The sequence below is a fragment of the Equus asinus genome, chromosome 7, assembly GCF_041296235.1.
Source record: "Equus asinus isolate D_3611 breed Donkey chromosome 7, EquAss-T2T_v2, whole genome shotgun sequence".
Classification (NCBI taxonomy): Eukaryota; Metazoa; Chordata; class Mammalia; order Perissodactyla; family Equidae; genus Equus; species Equus asinus.
Genome location: NC_091796.1, coordinates 109,313,639 through 109,336,114, shown reverse-complemented (window position 1 = coordinate 109,336,114; position 22,476 = coordinate 109,313,639). Strand labels below are relative to the sequence as shown.

At 49.3% G+C, this 22,476-nt stretch overlaps 1 protein-coding gene across 3 annotated transcripts in view; it reads left to right on the top strand.

Annotated features, from left to right (window-relative positions):
• BRF1 (BRF1 general transcription factor IIIB subunit) overlaps positions 1-22,476 on the top strand; it is a 71,752-nt gene that overhangs the window by 8,512 nt on the left and 40,764 nt on the right. For 2 of the 3 annotated variants that reach the window (XM_044774425.2, XM_044774427.2), the window contains exons 2-3: positions 2,526-2,606; positions 20,650-20,823. In XM_044774425.2, the coding sequence (XP_044630360.2) occupies positions 2,526-2,606; positions 20,650-20,823 (255 nt within the window). The remainder of the gene's footprint in view (positions 1-2,525; positions 2,607-20,649; positions 20,824-22,476) is intronic. The other variant, XM_044774428.2, reaches the window with a different exon arrangement.

The following is a 22,476-nucleotide window of genomic DNA, read 5'->3' as shown; positions in this document are numbered from 1 at the left end:
AAGCGGTGAGCGCCAAACTTAACCACTGGGCCGTCAGGGCTGGCTCAGAAGTCTCCGCTCTTGTCCAGCACAGCATCGCTCTGTGATCTGTCCTGGCTGCCTTCCGTCTGTGTCTAAGCAGGGAGAGGTGGCTGGGAGGAAGGCCACTGCTATCTTTGTTCCTAGAAGATGGGGCTTCAGAGGGTTTATACTGTTTCATTGTCCTTTCTCTAATACAGTATTATTCTAATTATTTATTAAAAGCACGTATCCATTTTAGTTAAGACAATATGGGATTCTTCTTCTTTTTCTTAAATAAAAGTTGGGGGAAGGTGGAAACAAGCAGGTCAGGATGTGGCTGTGCCAGTCAGGTGACTGAGTGATGATGGCCTTCTTCAGCGATTCCATTGTCTACAAGATTTCAGATATAAAAATTCTCAAGTTTAAGAAAGCCACTGCCACCAGATCAGGAGGATAGGTGACGCAGACTGCTGGTCGCAGCCCTGTGAGCCCGTGTTGGGTTTCTGCAGAGCTCAGAGGTAACACACTGTGCTCTTGGAAGCCCCCTCATTCCTGGGCCCTTCTCCAGGCCCCGTGTGCCCCACCTGGGCTCTCCAGCCCCATGAGGATGCGTCGCTCAGCCCTCTCCCTCCTCGCCCTCCACAGCTAGCTTCTTTTTTTTATTTTAAAGATTTTATTTTTTTCCTTTTTCTCCCCAAAGCCCCCCAGTACATAGTTGTATATTCTTCATTGTGGGTCCTTCTAGTTGTGGCATGTGGGATGCCGCCTCAGCATGGCTTCATGAGCAGTGCCATGTCCGCGCCCAGGATTTGAACCAACAAAACACTGGACCGCCTGCAGCGGAGCGCGTGAACTTAACCACTTGGCCACGGGGCCAGCCCCCTTTTTTTTTCTTTTTAAAGATTTTATTTTTCCTTTTTCTCCCCAAAGTCCCCTGGTACACAGTTGTGTATTTTTAGTTGTGAGTCCTTCTAGTTGTGGCATGTGGGACCCCGCCTCAGCATGGCCTGGTGAGCAGTGCCATGTCTGCGCCCAGCATCTGAACCGGCGAAACCTGGGGCTGCCGAAGTGGAGGGCGCGAACTTAACCACTTGGCCACAGTAAGTCTATGGTGACCTGTGGGCAGCAGTGGGAGGCCAACACCCAGTGTGACAGCAAAGCCATCTCCAGGCCCTGCCACCTGTCCCCGGGCACTGTGCTCTACTGGACAGGGTCGTAGGCTCTGGCCAGTCCCCCACTGGTAGGCAGTGCTCATTCCCCACCAAATGGGGCTGGCCCTATGGTCGCCGTAACCATAGGAGGCAGCAGAGGACGCTGCCCAGCTCTGGCTCAGCCCTAAGGGGGCTGCTGTGGTGGGCGGTCGGGGGCCATCCGACTAGTGTTTTTGTCTGGAATTTGGTTGCAGTCACTGTTAAGTGGGGGACCATGCCTGTTCTGTGCTGTCTGTGCTGGTGGCTGCCCAGGGATGGCCCGAGGTCCCTGCTGGCCCCAGGAGGTGGGCCACATGCTTTCCCTGGAGGCCTGTTCCCAGACTTCAGAGAGCTGGCTTCCCAAATCCGCGTCACTCTGAGTTTCCATCTCATCCTCACACGTTTCTCTGTCTTTCTGATGGGCCCTGCACCCTTGCCTTCCCCCACATGGCTGAAGTTGTGTGGTCGTGTCCCCTAACTGCAGAGGCCTCCAATCCTTTGGTCTGTACTTGGTAACAAATGCACTGGCCTGTGGGATGGGTGGCCTTCCGGGCTTCGCTGCCTGTGCTTGGCCACTTGAGCCCCTCGCTCCGGTGAGGCACTTGTTGGAAGATTGCGGGGCTTGTAAGTCTGGTGAGCAATCCGGATGCCCACCTGGCTGTTTTCAAAGGGTAACGCCAGAAGCCCCAGGCCCGAGCCCTGCAGAGCAGGGTGTGTGGGACTTCCTGGGGTGCCTTGGAGACCTGAGTTCCCAGGCAGAGGGCCTGGGGCATCCTGGCCGCCACTCTGCGGATGGGCAGCACACGGGTGGATAGAGGGGCGAGCGCCTCCTGCAGACCGGCTGGTGCAGAGACTCAGGGCCACAGAGGACACAACCCTGCCCTCCAGGAACCTGCAGTCTCATGGGGAGATGGACGCAGTAACAAATGGCCACCCTGCAAGTGTGACTCCTGTGAATGGGCTGGCCCAGGGCACGCAGGGGGCCGGGGTGAGGGACCTGAGATGGGCCAGGCTGGTGCTGTAGTTTGGAGGCGAACTGTGTGCTTGCCTGACCGCTGTGGGAGCGTGGTCCACTCTGGACTTCGAGTCCGTCTGGAACATGGTTAGAGAATACAGATGGGCATGGTCCCCCTGCCTGGCTCCAGGTCAAGGCCACAGCCCGGTTGGCAGGGCAGAGCTGTGAATGGCAGGGAGGACCCCCCTTCCTGCTGTCTCCTACTGTGAGCACTGACCTGGCTGTGTTCTTGCTGCGGAAACACCCGCTGTGATGAGAGGGCTGTCAGCGTAGACTTTCTCTGCCCAGTTATGCCTAATCAGTCTGATTTGTGTTTCTAGGTGCTGGCAAAACCCCAACCCTGGGTGGTGGCTTCCACGTGAACCTGGGAAAGGAGTCGAGAGCACAGACCCTGCAGAACGGTATTTCCTGGCACGGGTGCTGCTGGACGAGGGCGGGTTCTGAGGGTGGGAATGAGGATGTGGGATGAAGGAGAAGAACAGGCAGCCTGCAGTGACCCCCATCGCCTCACCCTCCAAACCCAGCGCAGGCTGCACTTCTGGGAACAGTCCTGGAGTCCCTTCCCCTAGTCATCAAGACTCCCCTGGACTCCCCGCCCAGGTCCTCAGGATCCCCCTGGAGTCCCCTCCCCCAGGTCCTCAGGACCCCCTGGGTGTCCTACAAAGACTCTGCCAGGGCTACTGGGTGAGATATGTGGGTCCTGCTGGGCTCTCACCTGTTTGTTATTGGTCTCAGTCGAGACAAGTACAGAAAGAACAAATTTATGGCAATTTGACCTGCAGTGCCATTTCCATTGTATTTTATAACAGTACCAGCCAGTCCGCACCACGTTGGCCTGGTTTTAATTGGGCTGTCTCCTTATTATTGAATTATAAAAGTTATTCATATATTTTAGACACAAGGCTCTTATTGGTTATATAATTTACAGAAAATGTTCACCATTCTCGGGGCTGCCTTTTCACTGTCTTGCGGTGTCCTCTGAAGCAGGAAGGTTTTAGTTTTGGTCATGTGCAGTTTATCTGTTGAGTCCTTTGTTGCTGTGCTTTCTGTGTCATAACTGAGAAACATGCCTAATGCAGTCCCATCATGAAGATTTGTGCTCGTGTTGTCTACTGAGTTCTATGGTTGTAGCTCTCTGATTTAGGTTTCGATCCACTCTGAGTTGGTTTTACGTATGGTGTCAGGTAGGGGCCCAGCTGTGCCCTTGCCTATGGAGATCCAGCTTTCCCAGCATCATTTGGTGAAGAGATGATATTGAGCCAGTTGGTGCCTTTGTTGAAAATCGGTCGGCCATAAATATGACCAGGTGCAAACAAGACCACAAGTTCCAGTCATTGCAGCTTTGTAGCAAGTTTTGAGATTGGGAAATAGGAGTCCTCCAACTTTGTCCTTCCTTTTAAACATTGTTTTGTTGACTATTCTGGGTCCTTTAAATTTCCTTATGAATTTGAGGATCAGCTTGTCACTTTCTGCAAAGCAGCGTGCTGGGGTTTTGGTAGAGATGGTGTTGAACTGGGTAGATGAATCTGGGGAGTGCTGCCCTCTTGACAAGGTGAGCAGTCCCCGGTCCCTGAGCATGGCGTGTCTGGCTGTTGATTTAGGTTTTCTTTGATTTGTTTCAACAATTTTTGTGGTTTTCAGAATATGAGTTTTACATTTCTTTTGTTAAATTTACTCCTTAGTATTTTTTTTGATGCTGTTGTAAATGGAATTGTTTTCTTAATATTATTTTTGGTTGTTTCTTGCCAGTGTTTAGAAATATGGTAGATATTGTTCATTGATCTTGTATCCTGCAACCCTGGAAAACTCATTTATTATAATAGTTCTCTAGTGTATTGCTGAGGATTTTCTACACACAAGATCGTGACGTCTGCAGAGAGAGATGGCTTTACTCTCCTTTCCCACCCAGATGCCTTTTTGCTTTTCTTGGGCCTGGTTTCAGGGAGAGCATCCCTCTGCCACCACTGGGTGTGGTGTTTGCTGTGGTCAACTCTGGCAGGGACGCTTTCTGCCGGGACCTCTCAGACACATCCACGAGGACACTCTCAGGAACATGACGGCATATGCGAGCGCCTCCGGAGTTGGTGCGTCCCCATGCCCTGTGGTCTTTGCCTGCGCTCTGGGAAGGCGGGCTGGACCGCTAGAGCACCTTAGCTGCATGCTGGTCACTTCTTGGCTCTCTAGGACCCGCTTCCCCTCCCGGCTGCCACTGTGCGCGGGGCGGCCAGCAGCTCGCAGGGCCCGCACAGCCGACCTCCACGTCGGCTGACTAGACTACCGTGAGGGCGGGGTGAGCTTGTCGTATGTTTTTAGATTTCATGTGCTGCCTTCTTTGAGCTCATGGGTTTGTTATCCGTGTCGTTAGCGCTCATCTTGTTTCCAGCTTGATTCTGCTGTGGTTAGAGGTCATCCGCCAGAGCATTTCAGTCTTTTGAAACGATTTGACGCTTGCTTACGCCCTGCATGTGGTCACTTGTGGTCCATTTGTGGCACCTGAGTGTGTTCTCTGCAGTGAGTGGCAGTGAGGTCAACTTCCTCCTGACGCACGTTGACTTCAGTTCTGCTTGTTGTCTCTGTCGCTGAGAGGGCACATTACAGCCTCCCAGGGTGACATGGATGTGTCCATTTCTACCCAGAGTTTTGTTGGTTTTTAGGTTTGCTCGTTTTAAGACTCTCTTATTGAGGGCTGGCCCCATGGACGAGTGGTTATGTTCACGCCCTCTGCTTTGGTGGCCCAGGGTTTTGCCGGCTCGAATCCTGGGCGTGGACATGGCACTGCTCATCAAGCTATGCTGGAGCGGCGTCCCACATGCCACAACTAGAAGGACCCACAACTAAGAATACGCAACTATGTACTGAGGGGCTTGGGGGAGAAAAAGGAAAAATAAAATCTTTAAAAAAAAAAAAAAGACTCTGTTATTAGTGCATAGACATTTAGAACCATCCCTGCTGGCAGTGCGAGCCTCGTGGCTGAAGCTGTGCCCGGCCGTCATGCCCACCTGGCCTTGGCCCAGCCCCACCTTGTTCTTCTAGTTGGTGTGCCACAGAAGCGTTCTTTTTCCCTTTGGCTAACTTTAAAATCTTTTGCATGTGAAGCACTTTATTCAGTAGAGAATGTATTTCCAAAAACCCGTGGTATGTTTACTAGAGTAGGTTGTACTCAGACCCAAAGAAATTGTAAAGAGTGACATTCATGCAGACATATTCATGGCAGTAAAATTGGAAACTAACAATAAAGAGAGAAATAATCCATCTTATTAAAAAATACCTTCAGATAACCCTTGGTTTAAGTAAGAAATTAAAGCAGAACTCACAGGCTCCTCAGAACAGGGTGTCGGGGGCCTGGGCCCGGGGTCATGGGCCGAGGGAGGCCAGCGAGTCCAGCCTCTCGGGTTCTGTTGACTTTGACCAGAGCGGCTGCTGGCTTCTTCCGTCCTCCGAGATTGTCCTTTCTCTTCGCCCTGGTGAGTTTTTGCCGATTTTATCTCCTCACTGTCACTTTCTGTAGCTGTGGGGAGGGTTAAAGGGCAGATTGTATTGCGTCTCCCAGACGCTCTCTAAGAGGCACAGCTGCTGCATTTGGTGGGCTGGGCTGTCCTGCCGCCTCTTCCACCTCATGTGTTGGTCTTTTTCAATAGCCTTTCCTGCCATTGCCAGTTGAATCGTGTTTATGTTTCCCTGTTTCCTTCTTATTCCGTGTCCCCCTCCTCCCCTCCTGCCCGGCGTGGGGTTGTTGGTGGTGTCACCTCTCAGTGGTAGCCAGGTTGTGTTCACAGAGACGTGCTTCTCTCAGTGGCTGAGCTCGTCTGCGTCCTCCCACCTAGGAAGCCTCTCGCTGCGTTTCCTGCCCACCGCCCGCACCAGCCTGTTGGGTTTGGGTGAAATCTCTGAATTTAGCTTCAGCTGTTCCTATTTTCGTTCAGTTTTGGTGCCTTTCTTGGAAAACAAGAAAGTTGGAAACGGAACATTCTGACATCTCAGAGCCCCCTCATCCAGAGCTGCACATGGAGGCTGGCAGCTCCCGGCCTTCCTCCTTCCCTGCCTCCCGGGACTCCTGTGCCCACACCTGTCCCTTTCACGGGTCCTCTCTGCTTTTGTGGGGAACATGCTTGGTCGGTGAGAGAGGTGCTCTGGCCCGTGGGTGGCAGCGGGCTCTGTCTGCCCCGGGTGCTGCGGTCCTGCAGAAAGTGGGCTGCAGCCATCCGGGTCCTTAGCGAGGGAGCTCACTCCCAGTCTGCGTTTCGACCTCTCTTTCTTTCTTGACAGGGACCTTTTGGGGTTCTCTCTCTGACTGTGGGGTTCTGGAGTGCCACGAGGCTGCAACGTTTTCCACTGGCTTGATGAGCCCTTTCGTTTGGGAGACGTTTCTCGGGGGATGTTTTTTCTTTTCTTTTGTGTCTGTTTTTCTCGTTGTACCACACATATGGTAAAGCACATAAGATGAGCTGACTTGAGTGAGCTGCTGGGTGAAACTACGTGCGGTGGGGGCTGCCTGGCAGGGCCCGCTGGGACACGTGTCTTGTGCCCAGGAAGCCACCTCTTGCCCATTGATTTTTCTTTTTCTTTTTCTTTTTTTTTAAAAGATTTTATTTTTTTCCGTTTTCTCCCCAAAGCCCCCTAGTACATAGTTGTATATTCTTCGTTGTGGGTCCTTCTAGTTGTGGCATGTGGGATGCTGCCTCAGCGTGGTTTGATGAGCGGTGCCATGTCCGTGCCCAGGATTCGAACTGACGAAACACTGGGCCGCCTGCAGCAGAGCGGGCGAACTTAACCACTCGGCCACGGGGCCAGCCCCGATTTTGCTTCTTCTGTTCCACGAGACCGTTGGATCCATGGAGGACATCCTTGGCTGCATCGGCGGTGTGTCCCTTTGCTGCCAGCAGGACGTCCTAGTGTGAGAGACGGCGGTCATGTGTCTCTCTGCCTCTCGGGGACGTCCAGTGTCCCGTTTTGACTGCTGATCGTGAAGCTGCGTGCACGCTCCTGTGCGTCGTCTTCTGGTGGACGCGGCACCTGCGTGCCCAGGAACGGGCCGAGAGTGGGGTTCCTGGGCCCTCTACAGTTGGGGCGGCTGGGCGTTTGCCAGTGTGATGGGCGGTGCACCCTCCCGCCGGCCCTCGCCGTGGAGGCTGCAGCTCCTGGGCGTCAGTGCTGCGCGTCTGTTGGTCTTTCCAGAGTGAGTCGTCCTGGTGGGCATGTAGAGAGCTCACGCCGCTTCGTGTGCTGTCCGTCTGAGAAGCTGTGGCAGCCGCCTTCACCTGGGCCTTTGGGCCGTTTGGAGATTGTTTGTGAGGTGCCTGTTCATCGTGTCTTTTGCACAAGTTTTTTAAAAGATTGAATTATCTTTTTCTTTTTGGTTTGTGGATGCTCTTTATATATCCTAGATTTGAGTCCTGTGTTGGAGATATGTATTTGGAATCCTTCTCCCAGTTGATGGCTTGTCTTTTTGCTTCTTAGATTAGTTCTTTTTTTTTTTAAGGAAGATTAGCCCTGAGCTAACATCTGCCACCAATCCTCCTCTTTTTTTTTTAACTTTTTATTAAGATTATGATAGTTTGCAACCTTGTGAAATTTCAGTTGTATATTAGTGTTTGTCAGTTGTATTGTAGGTGCACCACTTCACCCTTTGTGCCCTCCCCCCACCCGCCCTTTCCCCTGGTAACCACCAATCAGTCCTCTTTGTCTATGTTTAACTTGCACCTATGAGTGGAGTCATACAGAGTTCGTCTTTCTCTATCTGGCTTATTTCACTTAACATAATACCTTCAAGGTCCATCCATGTTGTTGTGAATGGGATGATTTTATCCTTTTTTATGGCTGAGTAGTATTCCATTGCATATATATATACACCATATCTTCTTTATCCATTCATCAGTTGATGGGCACTTAGGTTGCTTCCACGTCTTGGCTATTGTGAATAATGCTGCGATGAACATAGGGGTGCATGGGACTTTTGGAATTGTTGATTTCAAGTTCTTTGGATAGATACCCAGTAGTGGGATGGCTGGGTCATATGGTATTTCTATTTTTAATTTTTTGAGAAATCTCCATACTGTTTTCCATAGTGGCTGCACCAGTTTGCATTCCCACCAGCAGTGTATGAGGGTTCCTTTTTCTCCACAACATCTCCAACATTCGTCACTTTTTGTTTTGGTTATTTTTCCATTCTAACAGGTGTAAGGTGATATCTTAGTGTAGTTTTGGTTTGCATTTCCCTGATGATTAGTGATGATGAGCATCTTTTCGTGTGTCTATTGGCCATCCATATATCTTCTTTGGAGAAATTCTTTGGAGAATGTCTGTTCATGTCCCCTGCCCATTTTTTGATCGGGTTGTTTGATATTTTGTTGTTGAGCTGTGTGGGTTCTTTATATGTTCCAGAGATTAACCCTTTGTCGGATATATAACTTGTAAATATCTTTTGCCAACTGGTGGGTTGTTTTTTTGTTTCAATCCTGTTTTCCCTTGCCTTGAAGAAGCTCTTAGTCTGATGAAGTCCCATTTGTTTATTCTTTCTATTGTTTCCCTTGTCTGAGGAGTTATGGTGTCCGAAAAGATCTTTTTGATACTGATGTCAAAGAGTGTACTGCCTATATTCTCTTCTAGAAGACTTATTGTTTCAGGCCTAATCTTTAGGTCTTTGATCCATTTTGAGTTTATTTTTGTGAATGGTGAAAAAGAATGGTCAATTTTCATTCTTTTACATGTGGCTGTCCAGTTTTCCCAGCACCATTTGTTAAAGAGAATTTCTTTTCTCCATTGTATGTTCTCAGCTCCTTTGTCAAAGATTAGCTGTCCATAGATGTGTGGTTTTATTTCTGGGCTTTCAATTCTGTTCCATTGATCTGTGCACCTGTTTTTTGTACCAGTACCATGCTGTTTTGATTGCCGTAGCTTTGTAGTATGCTTTGAAGTCAGGGATTGTGATGCCTCCGGCTTTGTTCTTTTTTCTCAGGATTGCTTTAGCAATTTGGGGTCTTTTGTTGCCCCATATGAATTTTAGGATTCTTTGCTCTATTTCTGTAACGAATGTCATTGGGATTCTGATTGGGATAGTGTTGAATCTGTAGTTTGCTTTAGGTAGTATGGACATTTTGACTATGTTTATTCTTCCAATCCATGTGCATGGAATGTCTTTCTATCTCTTTATCTCATTGTCAGTTTCTTTCAGGAAAGTCTTGTAGTTTTCATTGTATAGGTCTTTCACTTCCTTGGTTAAATTTCCCCCAAGGTATTTTATTCTTTTTGTTGCGATTGTGAATGGGATTGAGTTCTTGAGTTCTTTTTCTGTTAGTTTGTTGTTAGAGTATAGAAATGCTACTGATTTATGTATGTTGATTTTATACCCTGCAACTTTGCTGTAGTTGTTGATTATTTGTAACAGTTTTCCAATGGATTCTTTGGGGTTTTCTATATATAAGATCATGTTGTCTGCAAACAGCCAGAGTTTCACTTCTTCATTACCTATGTGGATTCCTTTTATTTCTTTTTCCTGCTGAATTGCTCTGGCCAAAACCTCCAATACTATGTTGAATAAGAGTGGTGAGAGTGGACACCCTTGTCTTGTTCCTGTTCACAGAGGGGTGGCTTTCAGTTTTTGCCCCTTGAGTATGATGTTGGCTGTGGGTTTGTCATATATGGCCTTTATTATGTTGAGGTACTTTCCTTCTATACCCATTTTATTTAATGTTTTATTCATAAATGGATGGTGGATCTTGTCGGATGCTTTCTCTGCATCTATTCAGATGATCATGTGGTTTTTGTTTCTCATTTTGTTAATGTGGTATATCACGTTGACTGACTGGTGGATGTTGAACCATTCCTGTGTCCCTGGTATAAATCCCACTTGGTTATGGTGTATAATCTTTTTGATGTATTGCTGTATTTGGTTTGCCAAAATTTTGTTGAGGATTTTTACATCTATGTTCATCAGTGATATTGGCCTGTAGTTTCCCTCTTTGTGTTGTCCTTGTCAGATTTTGGGATCAGGGTGATGTTGGCTTCATAGAATGTGTTAGGAAGTGCTCCATCTTCCTCAGTTTTCTGGAATAGTTTGAGAAGGATAGCTATTAAATCTTCTTTGAATGTTTGGTAGAATTCTCCAGAGAAGCTGTCTGGTCCTGGACTTTTATTTTTGGGGAGGTTTTTGATTACTGTTTCAAGTTCTTTACTTGTGATTGGTCTATTCAGATTCTCTATTTCTTCCTGCTTCAGTTTTGGGAGGTTGTAAAAGTCTAAGAATTTGTCCATTTCTTCTAGGTTGTCAAATTTGTTAGCAGATAGTTTTTCATAGTATTCTCTCATGATCTTTTGTATTTCTGTGGTATCCGTTGTGATTTCTCCTCTCTCATTTCTAATTTTATTTATTTGAGTCTTCTCTCTTTTTTTCTTAGTGAGTCTGGCTAAGGGTTTGGCAATTTTGTTTATTTTTTCAAAGAACCAACTGTTTGCTTCATTGATCCTTTCTACTGTCTTTTTTGTTTCAGTTTCATTTATTTCTACTCTAATTTTTATCATTTCCCTCCTTCTACTGACTTGGGGCTTTGTTTGTTCTTCTTTTTCTAATTCTGTTAGGTGTCATTTGAGATTGCTTATCTGAGATTTTTCTTGTCTTTTGAGGTGAGCCTGTATTGCAATGAATTTCCCTCTTAGGACCGCTTTTGCTGTGTCCCAAATGAGTTGGTATGGCGTATTTTCATTTTCATTTGTCTCCAGATAATATTTGATTTCTTCTTTAATTTCTTCAATAATCCATTGTTTGTTCAGTAGCATGTTGTTCAGTCTCCACATTTTTGCCCCTTTCCCAGCTTTATTCATGTAGTTGATTTCTAGTTTTATAGCATTATGATCGGAAAAGATGCTTTCTATTATTTCAACCCTCTTGAATTTATTGATGCTTGCTTTGTTTCCCAAGATATGGTCTATCCTTGAGAATGTTCCATGCGCACTTGAGAAGAATGTGTAACCTGCTGGTTTTGGATGGAGTGTTGTATATATATCTCTTAAGTCCATCTGGTCTAATTTTTCATTTAATTCTGTAATTTCCTTGTTGACTTTCTGTCTGGATGTTCTGTCCATTGGTGCTAATGGGGTGTTGAGGTCCCCTACTATTATTGTATTGTTGTTGATGTCTTCTTTCAGTTTTGTTAATAGTTGCTTTACATATTTTGGTGCTCCTGTGTTGGGTGCGTGTATATATTTATAAGTGTTATGTCATCTTGGTGGAGTGTCTCTTTTATCATTATAAACTGCCTCTCTTTGTCTTTCTTTATCTGTTTTGCTTTGAAGTCTGCTTTGTCTGATATAAGTATGGCAACACCTGCCTTCTTATGTTCATTATTAGCTTGGAGTATCGTCTTCCATCCCTTCACTCTGAGTCTGTGTTTGGGGCTGAAGTGTGTTTTCTGGAGGCGCATATTGTTGAGTCTTGTTCTTTAATCCATCCTGCCACTCTGTGTCTTTTGATTGGCGAGTTCAATCCATTTACATTTAGAGTGATTATTGAAATGTGGGGGCCTAACACTGCCATTTTATCACTTGTTTTCCGATTCTCTTGCATTTCCTTTGTTTCTCGTCCCATGATTTTTGGACTACCAATTCAGGTAGGTAGTTTTCTATATTTGCTTTCTTCTTATTTGTAATTTGTGTCTTTATTCTTGTTATTTGTTTAGTGGTTACCATGTGGTTTGTAGAAAACATCTCATAGATGAGATAGTCCATTATCTGATAGCCTCTTGTTTCCTTAGATTAAGATGTTCCATCCCTTTCCTCTTCCCCTTCTAGGTTGTTATTGTCAGATTTTTTTTTTCTTCCTTCTTGTGTTGTGAGTTTATGGTTAAAACAACAAGGTTATATTTATTCCTTTCCTTTTATCTTTAATGTTATATTTAACTTTTGCTAATCTGTTCTGGCGGAGAGCTGCTACTTTCTGTTATCGTCCTTCTACTTATTTCCTTTGATCTGGGTTTTGTAGCCCCGTTCCTTTTTTTGATTTTTCAGGTATGAGGGTTTTCCTGAGCATTTCTTGTAGGGGAGGTCTTGTGGCAATGAACTCCTTTAACTTTTGTTTATCTGGGAAAGTTTTTATTTCTCCATCATATTTGAAGGATATTTTCTCTGGATAGAGTATTTTTGGCTGCAAGTTTTTGTCCTTCAGAGTTTTGAATATATCATTCCACTCTCTTCTAGCTTGTGAAGGATCTGCTGAGAAATCTGCTGGAAGCCTTATGGGGGTTCCTTTGTAGGTTATTTTCTTCGCCTTGCTGCCCTTAGTATTTTCTCTTTGTCGTTGACTATTGCAAGCTTCACTACTATGTGCCTTGGGGTTGGTCTTTTTCCATTGATAAAGTTTGGAGATCTATTAGCTTCTGTCACATGGAGTTCCATCTCTCTCCCCAGATTTGGGAAGTTCTCAGCCATTATTTCTTTGAACAGGCTTTTTGCCCCCTTCTCCTTCTCTTCTCCCTCTGGGATACCTATAATTCTTATGTTGCATTTCCTAATTGAGTCAGATATTTCTTGGAGAGTTTCTTCATTTCTTTTTAGTCTTAGTTCTCTCTCCTCCTCTATCTGCAGCATTTCTATATTCCTATCCTCCAGATTTCTAATTCTGTCTTCCATATTATCAACCCTACTGTTCAGAGAGTCCAGATTTTTCTTAAACTCCTCCATTGTGTTCTTCATTTCCAATGTTTCTGATTGGTTCTTATTTATAGTCTCAAGCTCTTTTGTGACATGGCTCCTGAACTCGTTGAGTTGTCTATCTGTATTCTCTTTTAACTCACTGAGTTTTTTAATGATGGCTATTTTGAATTTATTGTCATTTAGGTTATAGATTTCAGTGTCTTTGGGATTGTTTTCTGGGTATTTGTCATTTTTTTTCTGTTCCAGAGATTTAATGTATTTTTTCATACTGCTTAATGGCGTGGATTTGTGCCTCCACAGAGAGATAGAGTTTACTTACTGCTTCCACTTGCTTGTACTGGAGTGTTGCGGGGGAGGGAGCAGCTGTTTAATCTGCACCGACCAGGAACCCTGTCAGCTGTTGCTGACCGGACCTGGGCCCCTCCTCATGGTCACAGTGGTCCTGTGGGGTCTCTTGTCAGCTGTGGGGACAATCGCGGGGGGTGGCCTCAGGCTGCTGGTGCCGACTGTCACAGACCACCTAGATGCGCTCCCTCCTTAGGGTCTGCAGTGGTGTTATGGTATTTCACAGCAGCCAGGGACAGGTTCACCTAGATTCGCAGCTCTGTCACCGTCAGGGCCCACAAGACCTCAGTTGTCCACTGTGGGCCGCAGCAGAGCTATGGGTATCTTCTGCAGTCTGTGGTTAGCTCACCCAGCTGTGCTACTTCTGTCTCAGGGCCTTCCAGCCTTGTGATTGCTGGATGGGGTCTCTCCAGTAGCCTCCCCAGAGGCTTTCCCTGCGGCTGCTGTGGGACCGTGGATTTTCCCCCTGGACTGCGGAGCAGGCTTGCTGGGGCTCCAACCTGCCCCAGCCCACTTACACGGGCTCACTGGGTTTCCCTTCCCTCCTCTGGGCCACAGCAGGAGACCATGAATCAGAGACAGCTGGTGGGCTGCTGTACCACCCGGGATCCTCCTGCCCTGGGGCCTCTCCACTAATGCCAAGTAGAGGCTTTCCCCACGGCTGCTGTGGGACCGTGGATTTTCCTGCTGGGCTTAGGGGCAGTCGTGGAGGGCTTAGGTAGGGCTGTCATCCCCGTTTACACTGTTGGTCTGCTGATGCGTGACATGCCCGCCCTTGATGTCGTGGTGATGCTATGAGAATGTCCACTGGTAGAAAGTCGCGTGCAGGTACTAGGCTGTCTGGGGGTCGGAGAGTTTTCACTTATCTCCACCTCCACCCAGGGAGAAGTCCGTCCACCTTCTGATGTATAGTGGCACGGGTCTCTCAGGTGTCCTGAGATGCTGTGTGTATATCCTTTGTTGACTGATGAATGTCCAATTAATTGTAGTTCGAAGGGGGAGAGACAATAAAACTGCTTACTCTGCCATGTTGCTGACGTCACTCTCCAATCCTCCTCTTTTTGCTGAGGAAGACTGGCTCTGAGCTAACATCCATTCCCATCTTCCTCTACTTTATATGTGGGACGCCTGCCACAGCATGGCTTGCCAAGCGGTGCCATGTCCGCACCCAGGATCCGAACTGGTGAACCTTGGGCCGCCGAAGCAGAATGTGCACATCTAACTGCTGTGCCACCAGGCCAGCCCCTGTCTTTTTGCTTCTTAATGTTGTCTTTTTTTTTTGCTGAGGAAGATTCACCCTGAGCTAACATCCACCACCAATCTTCCTCTTTTTGCTTGAGGAAGATTATCACTGAGCTGACATCTGTGCCAGTCTTCCTTTGTTTTGTCTGTGGGATACCACCCCAGTGTGGCTTGACGAGTGGTGTAGGTCCGTGCCCAGGATCCAAAGCCGTGAACCTGGGCAGCCAAAGTGGAGCTCACTGAACTTTAACCACTCGGCCATGGGGCTGGCCCCCTTAATGTTGTTTTTTGACAAATAGAAATTTCTTAACTTTAATGAAGTCTCAATATACTGTTTTTTTATGGTTAGGGTTTTTTGTGACTTATTTAAGAACTTCTTGTCCATCCCGAGGTCTGGAGATGCTGTCCTTTGTTTTTATCGAGAAAGCTTTATTGTTTTTGTTTTGCATTTGGTTTGTGATCTCCCTCAAGTCAGTTTTTTATATATGGTGTGAAGTGGGGGTCGGGGTTTTGTTTTTCAGCATCCAGTTGTTCCAGCACCATTTATCAAATAGACCAGCCTTTCCCCAGCACACTGCTCTGGTCCATTTGTCGTCCATCACCTGACCACATATGGATGAGTGGTGTGACACCACAGATCTGCTCTATGTGCTGTCTGTCTGTCTGTCCCTCCTGAGGCCAGTGCTATGTTGTCTCAATACTGTGGTGTTACAGTAAAAATCGGTAGTGTGAGTTCTCTGGCTCTGGTGTTCCTCAAGATTGTTTGGGCTATTCTAGCTCCTTTGTATTTCAAAATGAATGTTAGAATCAGCTTGTTGGTTTCCAGAAGAAAACTTGCCTAGATTTTGGTTGGGTTTACATTGAATCTGTAGATGAATTTGTAGGGAATTGCTCCATTTCCTCATGAAATCTAATAATCTGTAGATTCTTTTCTTCTTCGTTACCAGTCATGCAGCCAGCAAATAGGTATTATTGCTTCTCCCTTTCCTATCTTATAGGTGTCCTTTATCTTCAGGGCTCTGTTTCATTTTGTGTTGCTCTGTTGCGTAAGCTGCACCATGATGTTGAAGAGAGTGGCAGGGGGATGTCCTCGGTTGGTTCTTGACCCTCATGTGAGCGTGGTTGATATCCCCCCGTGTTAAGAATGATGTTAGCATTTTGTCACATGCTTCTTTGTATCTATTGAAACGATTATGTTTTTTTCCTGTTTATTTTGTTAATGTGATGAATTTCACTGATTGATTTTGTGACTGTTAAATTCATCTTTCATTGCTGGAATAAATCCTTTAGTCTTTCTCTGTTCTCTGTAAGAGCCAGTGTGTGACTTACCAGTTTCTTCCTTAAATGTGTGGTAGAATTTACTAGCAAAGCCATCTGGGCCTTGAGTTTTCTTTGTGAGATGATGTTAATTATAGATATAATATTTTTGGTAGAATTTTAACAGGACCATTTGGATTTTCTGTCTCCTCTTGTCAGTTTTGGTGAGGTGTACTTTTCTCCTTGTTGTTTGTCTCCATAATTCCAGTTCAACTTTGTTGTCCCAGAGTCATTCATAGTGTCCTCTTCTCATGTGTTGGTGTCTCCTCTTTGTTCCTCACCCTGGCAGTTTGCACTTCACCCCTTGTTTCTACACTGATCCTGCTGCGGTGTATGAGCCTGGCGCCCGTGTTGACCCCCTGGCGTCGGTGTGGCTGTGTGGGTCTGCCCTGTGGTGTATGAGCCTGGCGCCCGTGTTGATCCTCCAGTGTTGGTGTGGCTGTGTGGGTCTGCCCTGTGGTGTATAAGCCTGGCGCCCGTGTTGATCCCCCAGTGTTGGTGTGGCTGTGTGGGTCTGCCCTGCGGTGTATCAGCCGGGCGCCCGTGTTGGCCCCCTGGCGTTGGTGTGGCTGTGTGGGTCTGCCCTGGGCTCTCCCATTCTGTTTGGTTGGGTGCTGCTCTGGGTCATCCCCTTTGTTCAACATTTTCTGTTTACTTTTGTGTTCTTTTTCAGCTTCTCAAGTTGGAAGCTTCCATCACTTTTTCAAGCGTTCTTTTTCTCATATCTGCATTTAAAACTGCACATTTCTCTAATCTTTGGTCTAGCTGTAACCTACAAGTTTTGAGAGAGCTCTTTGGACTTTTAGTGCTGTGGGGTTTTTAAACGTTTTATGGGGAAACACATGTGGCCGTCTAGCAGGGTTGCAGAGAGGGCCTGAGTGCTCCCAGCCCTCCCCACCACAGGTACCTCCACGACCTGCACAGTGAGCAGAGCCGGACGGGACATGGCGCAGGACCACTGATGCTCCTGCCGCCTGGGGTGCCCTCCCAGTCCAGGGCCCTGTCCAGGATGCCAGGCTGCATGGAGCCTCATATTCCATAGCCTCCTCCGTCTGTGGCACCTTCTCCCAACCTGGACACATTTGAGAGTCCTGGGCAGGTACTGCGTGCAAGGTCCCTCGGCTGTCTGTTGGGGATCCCACATAGGTGGGGCGCCCTTCTCTTTGCCCCATATCAAGATGTACCTGAAGTCACGTGACTTGTCACGGGATGTTGGCCTTGGTCACTGCCAGGCTTCTCCATGAAAGGCCACCTGTATTTCCTCTGTTCCTTCGAAACAAGTCACTTGGTCCAGCCTGCGCTCAGACTGGGAGGAACTGCATCTGTCCTGGGTGGTGTTAACGTGTGTGGTCACTGGCGGTGTTGTAGGAGACACCGCGGCTCTGCAGTTGCCCTGTTTCTCCTTAAAGCTCTGCCTCCGCTCCTGGTGCCCATCAGCTGACCTCCCCTGCAGCCGTCTTGTCCTGGTGCCACCGTGTGGTCCCCACACTCCTTCACCATTCGTCTTCGGAATTTACTCTCCAGTAGGCAGCATGGGGCCTTCGCTGTCAGCTCTGTCGGTTTACACTCTGTTTGGAAGCTCGTTATCAAGTCCACACGATGTGGATTTTTATTTCTTCCTGTGGTGTTCCTTCATCTTTATGAGTGCCCTCTTTCTTTCTGAGAGTCCTTCTCGCCTAGAAGCTGTGCCCGCGGAGGGGGAGTCTGCAGGGGCGGCTGCATGTCTCCCCCCGGGTCCCAGCGGCCTTCTGTGGAGTTGTGGCTGGGAGGACCCCTTCCTCCAGCTCCTAGCTCACTTTTTAAATCTTCATCTGTGCCCACTCTGCTGTTCGTTATTTTTGAATTTTAAAAAAAGTTTAGTGATCATATTTTTAATTTTCAAGGACTGTGTCTTTTTCATTACAGCCCATTTATGCTTTTCTATGAATTGATGTCTTTTCTGACATTTTGAGGATGTGCTGGGGCTCTGAAAGCTGTCTTCTCTTAGCAGTCTGCTGGTCGAGCTTGGGGTTTTTCTGCCGTCCCGTTGCTGTTTCTCACAGAGGTTGGATGATTTGTGGTTGTTTGTTCACATTGATATGAATGTGAGTCTGAAGTTGAACCCCTTACTTCTGCAGCTCATGCAGGGCCCCTGACGGCTCTGGCTGGCCCCGGTCAGATCACAGGAGTGTCGTCTCCCGTGCAGCCAAGCGGGGACAGGTGTGATGTGTGGCCCTGCTAGTATACCCGAGTCTCTGGGCCAGGCCAGCAGCATTGCCTGGGTGGCATCGTGCAGGCCCTCCTGGCCTGGGGGAGGCTTGCTGGGGGGCCCTATGGCTTGGGGGCTTTTGTGTGGATCAGAGGGTCTGCAGATTCTTGAGCAACGTGAGGTAGATCCCTCCTTCCCCACATTCCCAGAGGCGCTTGCTCTGCTGAGCACTGCCTGTGTTCATTTTCACACTCGCTGTGCTGATGCCATGGTCCTGGAAGGATGCTGTTCAGCCACCTCTCAAATGAAAAGGCATGCCTTGTTTTGACAAAGTGTCAGAATTCCGCAGGCACCTCTGTGCTAGTGCATTTACTTCTGGCCCTCATTTATTGGGAGGAAGCCCAAGGAGAGTCAGCTATGGTTAGTTACTTAGGGATTGGTTCTACGTAAACTTCTGTTTATTAGTAACATCTTAGTACGTTTAAAAACTTTACAAATACCTGTGTCATATGACTTGTTCAGTCCGCAGTTGTGCTTACTGAACCAGCATGACTGCGGGGACATGGGGGTAACTGCTAATGGGTACAGGGTTTCTTTCTGCGGTGATGAAAATGTGCTAAATCATGGTAATGGTTGCACAGCTCTGAATATACTAGAACCATGGAATTGTACACTTTAAGTGGGTAAATTTGCAGTTTGTGAATTATAGTCTAATAAAGATACTGTAAAATAACTTACTGCGATAATTCCCAGCCCCTCAAGCCTCCGGGGAACCCAGCCTCTGTGTTTGGGGGTTGGGATGGGGGCCAGCCTTGAGTCAGCGCCCTCCAGGGCCACCTGTCTCTCTCCTTGTGTGGCGGGAATTCTCAAACATGCAGCAGAGTGCTGGTGGGGAGCGAGCGCCCAGCGTCGGTGGGTGTCCCGTCAGAGCCTCGCTGGGCAGCGGGTGACTGTGTTCGTCTGTCTGACGTGCTGAGCGTGCGGTGCTAATGGGGAGGCGGTGATCGGCTCTGTTGTCTTTCTGTCGAGTTGGTTGGGCTCTGCCCAGACCTTGGCTCTGGGGACGGTGACCCTGATCCGGCGTCAGTTCAGCCCACCTGGAGGCCTCAGAGCTGCATGGGCTCCGGGCAGCCCCCAGGGGCTGCTCGAGGGATCAGGACTGCAGCGGGAGGGGAGCTCTGTGGGTGTGCTGACCACCAGGTCCCTTGGGTGTAGTGAGGTTCGTGCCCTAGCTGCCAGTCCACACGCTGGCTGCCAGTTCTTCGGGGCGCTGCCTCCCTGGGTGCCCATCTTTGGCCAGTGGGCATTGTGAGGTGTATGTGGGGCAGGTGGGCCAGACTGTGAGACAGACCAGACTGGAAGAGACTGTGCAGCCCTTGCCTGCCCAGCCCACACCCTTGTCAAAGATAGCAGGGGAATTGGCGCTTAGCTCTCTGTGGGTGAAGTGGGGGTCCCTGGCTTCCTTCCCTGCCTGGCCTAAGGTGCCTTTGTCAGAAGAGAGAGGACGCCAAGGGGAACTGCGAGTCGCTGAGGGGTCTGCCTGCCCACCGTGCTGACACAGCAGATGGAGGTGTTGGGTGCAAGGGGACCCAGAGCGCGCTGGGAACGACCGTTGACTCCAGGCCTCACTGGTGTTTCTGCTGTGGCCTCTGGGCTGGTTCTGTGCTGTGCACCAGATGGCCCACGGTGCCTCTCCTTTGTGCGGGTCGCAGGTCTGCTGCTTCTCCTGCTGCTGTCTTTTAGGCCTATCGCTTGTGGGATGGGCTTGCTCCAGGAAGGGGGTGTGTGATTGTTTGCTGGGGTCAGTTGACATCTTGGTCCCCCAGGGGTCCCGTGCCCCTCCTCACCAGAAGGCCTGGTGTGGCACGTGCGCTTCCTAGGATGGCACACAGTAGGCTGGAGCAGTGCCATCTTCTCCGAGCCTGGAACCTGGCCAGGCAGTGGCTCTTGGAGGAGAGGCTGGCGGGGTCGCCAGCTGGCCACAGCAGATGGGGCCCTGCAGGGAAGGCTGAGGCGGGTGTGACCCAGCCCCTGGCTGTTGGAGCAGGAGGCGGAGCCTAGGGCACTCAGCCCGGGAGAGGGGGCCTTTCCACACAGGCCCACGGAGTCTTGTCTCCTGGCCGGAGGCTGTGTCTGTGAGACATTGCTCGGTGGTGGGGAGTGGCAGCAGGCCGGCCAGCCCAGACAGAGCCCTTTCCGGACACCCTGAGCTCAGGAGGCCTCGAGAGAGACACGTACCATGCTGCCCACGCCCACCCGGGCTTGGAACTAACGCCATTCGACGTGGAGGAGAGAGTTTCGTGTGGCACCTGAAAATTGTAGGAAATTCGCACCCAGTGTCCGTACGTGAAATTTTACTGGAACACATACAAGGAGTGAACTTAAAAATATAAAAGGAGGGCCAGCCCTGGTGGCCTAGTGGTTAAGTTTGGCGTGCTCCGCTTTGGCAGCCCTGGTTTGGTTCCTGGGCCTGGACCTACAGTGCTCTGTTAGCGGCCATGCTGTGCTGGCAGCCCACATGCAAAATAGAAGAAGGTTGGCATGGATGTTAACTAAGGGCGAATCTTCCTCAGGACGGAAAAGGGCAAATCTCTATTCTTAATCGTGAATTGCTGAGGCAGTCATGTGACACTTTTATTTTATTTTTAACAAGTTGTCAGTTAACCAACAGTTGGGAATCCGCGGTAACGTTTCATGTTGTGTCCTAGGGAGGCGTCAGATCCATCACCTGGGGAACCAGCTGCAGCTGAACCAACACTGCCTGGACACAGCCTTCAACTTCTTCAAGATGGCCGTGAGCAAGCACCTGACCCGCGGCCGGAAAATGGCCCACGTGATCGCGGCCTGCCTCTACCTAGTGTGCCGGACGGAAGGCACACCGCGTATCCTTTGGTTCGGGGCCTCCCGGAGGACCCTGTCTTGGCTCTTGGTTGGCCCCCTCCAGTGTGGCTGGTCATCACAGTAACTCGGTGTTTGTGTTTAATAGAGGCACCCGTTGGGTTAACTGTCAGGATGCGTGCAGGGCTTTCTGGACTCGAGGTGGCCGTCTACCGAGTGAGGAGCTGGGGAGCGGGGTGCCCATTCCTCCTCGGCCCTTGGGGAGGATGGGGTGGGCGCTCTACCGGCCGCTCTGCAGCATCTTCCTGTGGTTGTCCGGTTGTAGCCAGGCCGGTGTCCTGTGGTGTGGGTGGGTGGCTGTGCAGAGGCCTGCTGGCCTCCCTGCCATCCGCCAGCCTCCCCTTCTCAGAGATGACTGTGGTCTGCCCTCTTCTTGTGCTTAAATGGCTGTGCTTGCATCATGAGTGTGGCCTGCGCTCCCCACTGCCCTGGATTCACATGCATCCAGAATTCTGTCCATTGCATCTTCCTGAAGAAATCCTTCCAGGGCTTTCTGGTCCCTCCGCTTTGGCCATCTGCTGTCTGTGCTTTCTTGTGTCTCTTTTCCTGTCACTCTGGGGCTCCTGTCACCTCTGGTGTGTGGGACCCTGCTCCTGGCCCCATGTCTTCCAGTGGCTTGCTGAGAATGGGCACTTGAGAACATCTGAAGATGGTCTTCCTTCCGCCCGCACTCTTAGGGAAAGCCTGGCGGAGTTCCAGGTTGCAGATCGGTTTCCCAGAATTTGGAAGGCGGTGCCTCCCGCATTCCCGTCGAGCAGTTCGGTGCCCTGATCCCCCATCCTGCGTCTGACGGGTGGGCTGTTCTCGGGGGCCTGTGGCGCCTCTGTCTGTTCTCGCTCCGTCTTGCCGTGCTGAGGATGCACAGCCCTTCCATCTGCAGCCTCCTGCACAGCCTCCTGAGCCACCCTGCTTTCTCCCTCTGCGTCTGTTCATTCTGCTGCCCCACCCACCTGCCGCCTGTCTTTTCCTTCCTCTTCTGCACGGTTTCACCTCTAGCTTTGGGAGAGGGCCTAAACCTCATCTTTGAACGAGGTCTTCGTTTCTGCTTTCATGTTTTTAATTTGAAGAACTCTTTGTGTTCTCTGAATACTTCCTTTTTGTGAAATCCCGTTGTGCCTGGATGTGGTGTTTTCTCAGCTCTTGTAGGAAGCAGCCATCGTCTTTGAGCTCTCTTCTCCCGTGGTCTGTTGGTCTCTGTCACAGGCTTTCCTTGCTGGCAGGAGGCCCTGGCTGTCTCCTGCTGTTTAAGCGGGGAGTACTGGGAGGGTCCTGGGACTGTGTGCCTGGGTGGGCGTGTGGCGACCCTCAGTATCAGAGTGTTTCATTAAGATGTCTTTAAAATCTTGAAATTTATCATTTTAGCATAAAAGTGTCTAAAGCACATGTATGCTTTAAGGGCTGATGTCCAAGACGCAAGTTAACAGAGAGCCCACCGCTGGCCCCCGTCACAGCCCTTCCTCTGCCAGGGTCGCACTGCCTGGGCTTGTGTCAGCCACTGCCTGGCCTTTCTGTGTGCTCTGAGCGCCCAGGGGCGTCCCGGAACAGCAGAGGCCTGCCCCACCTGGCTCTAAGGAGGACTGCGTCCTGCCAGAGGGAGGGCACGCGGGGAGGGCACGCAGAGCCTCCTGAGAGTTCAC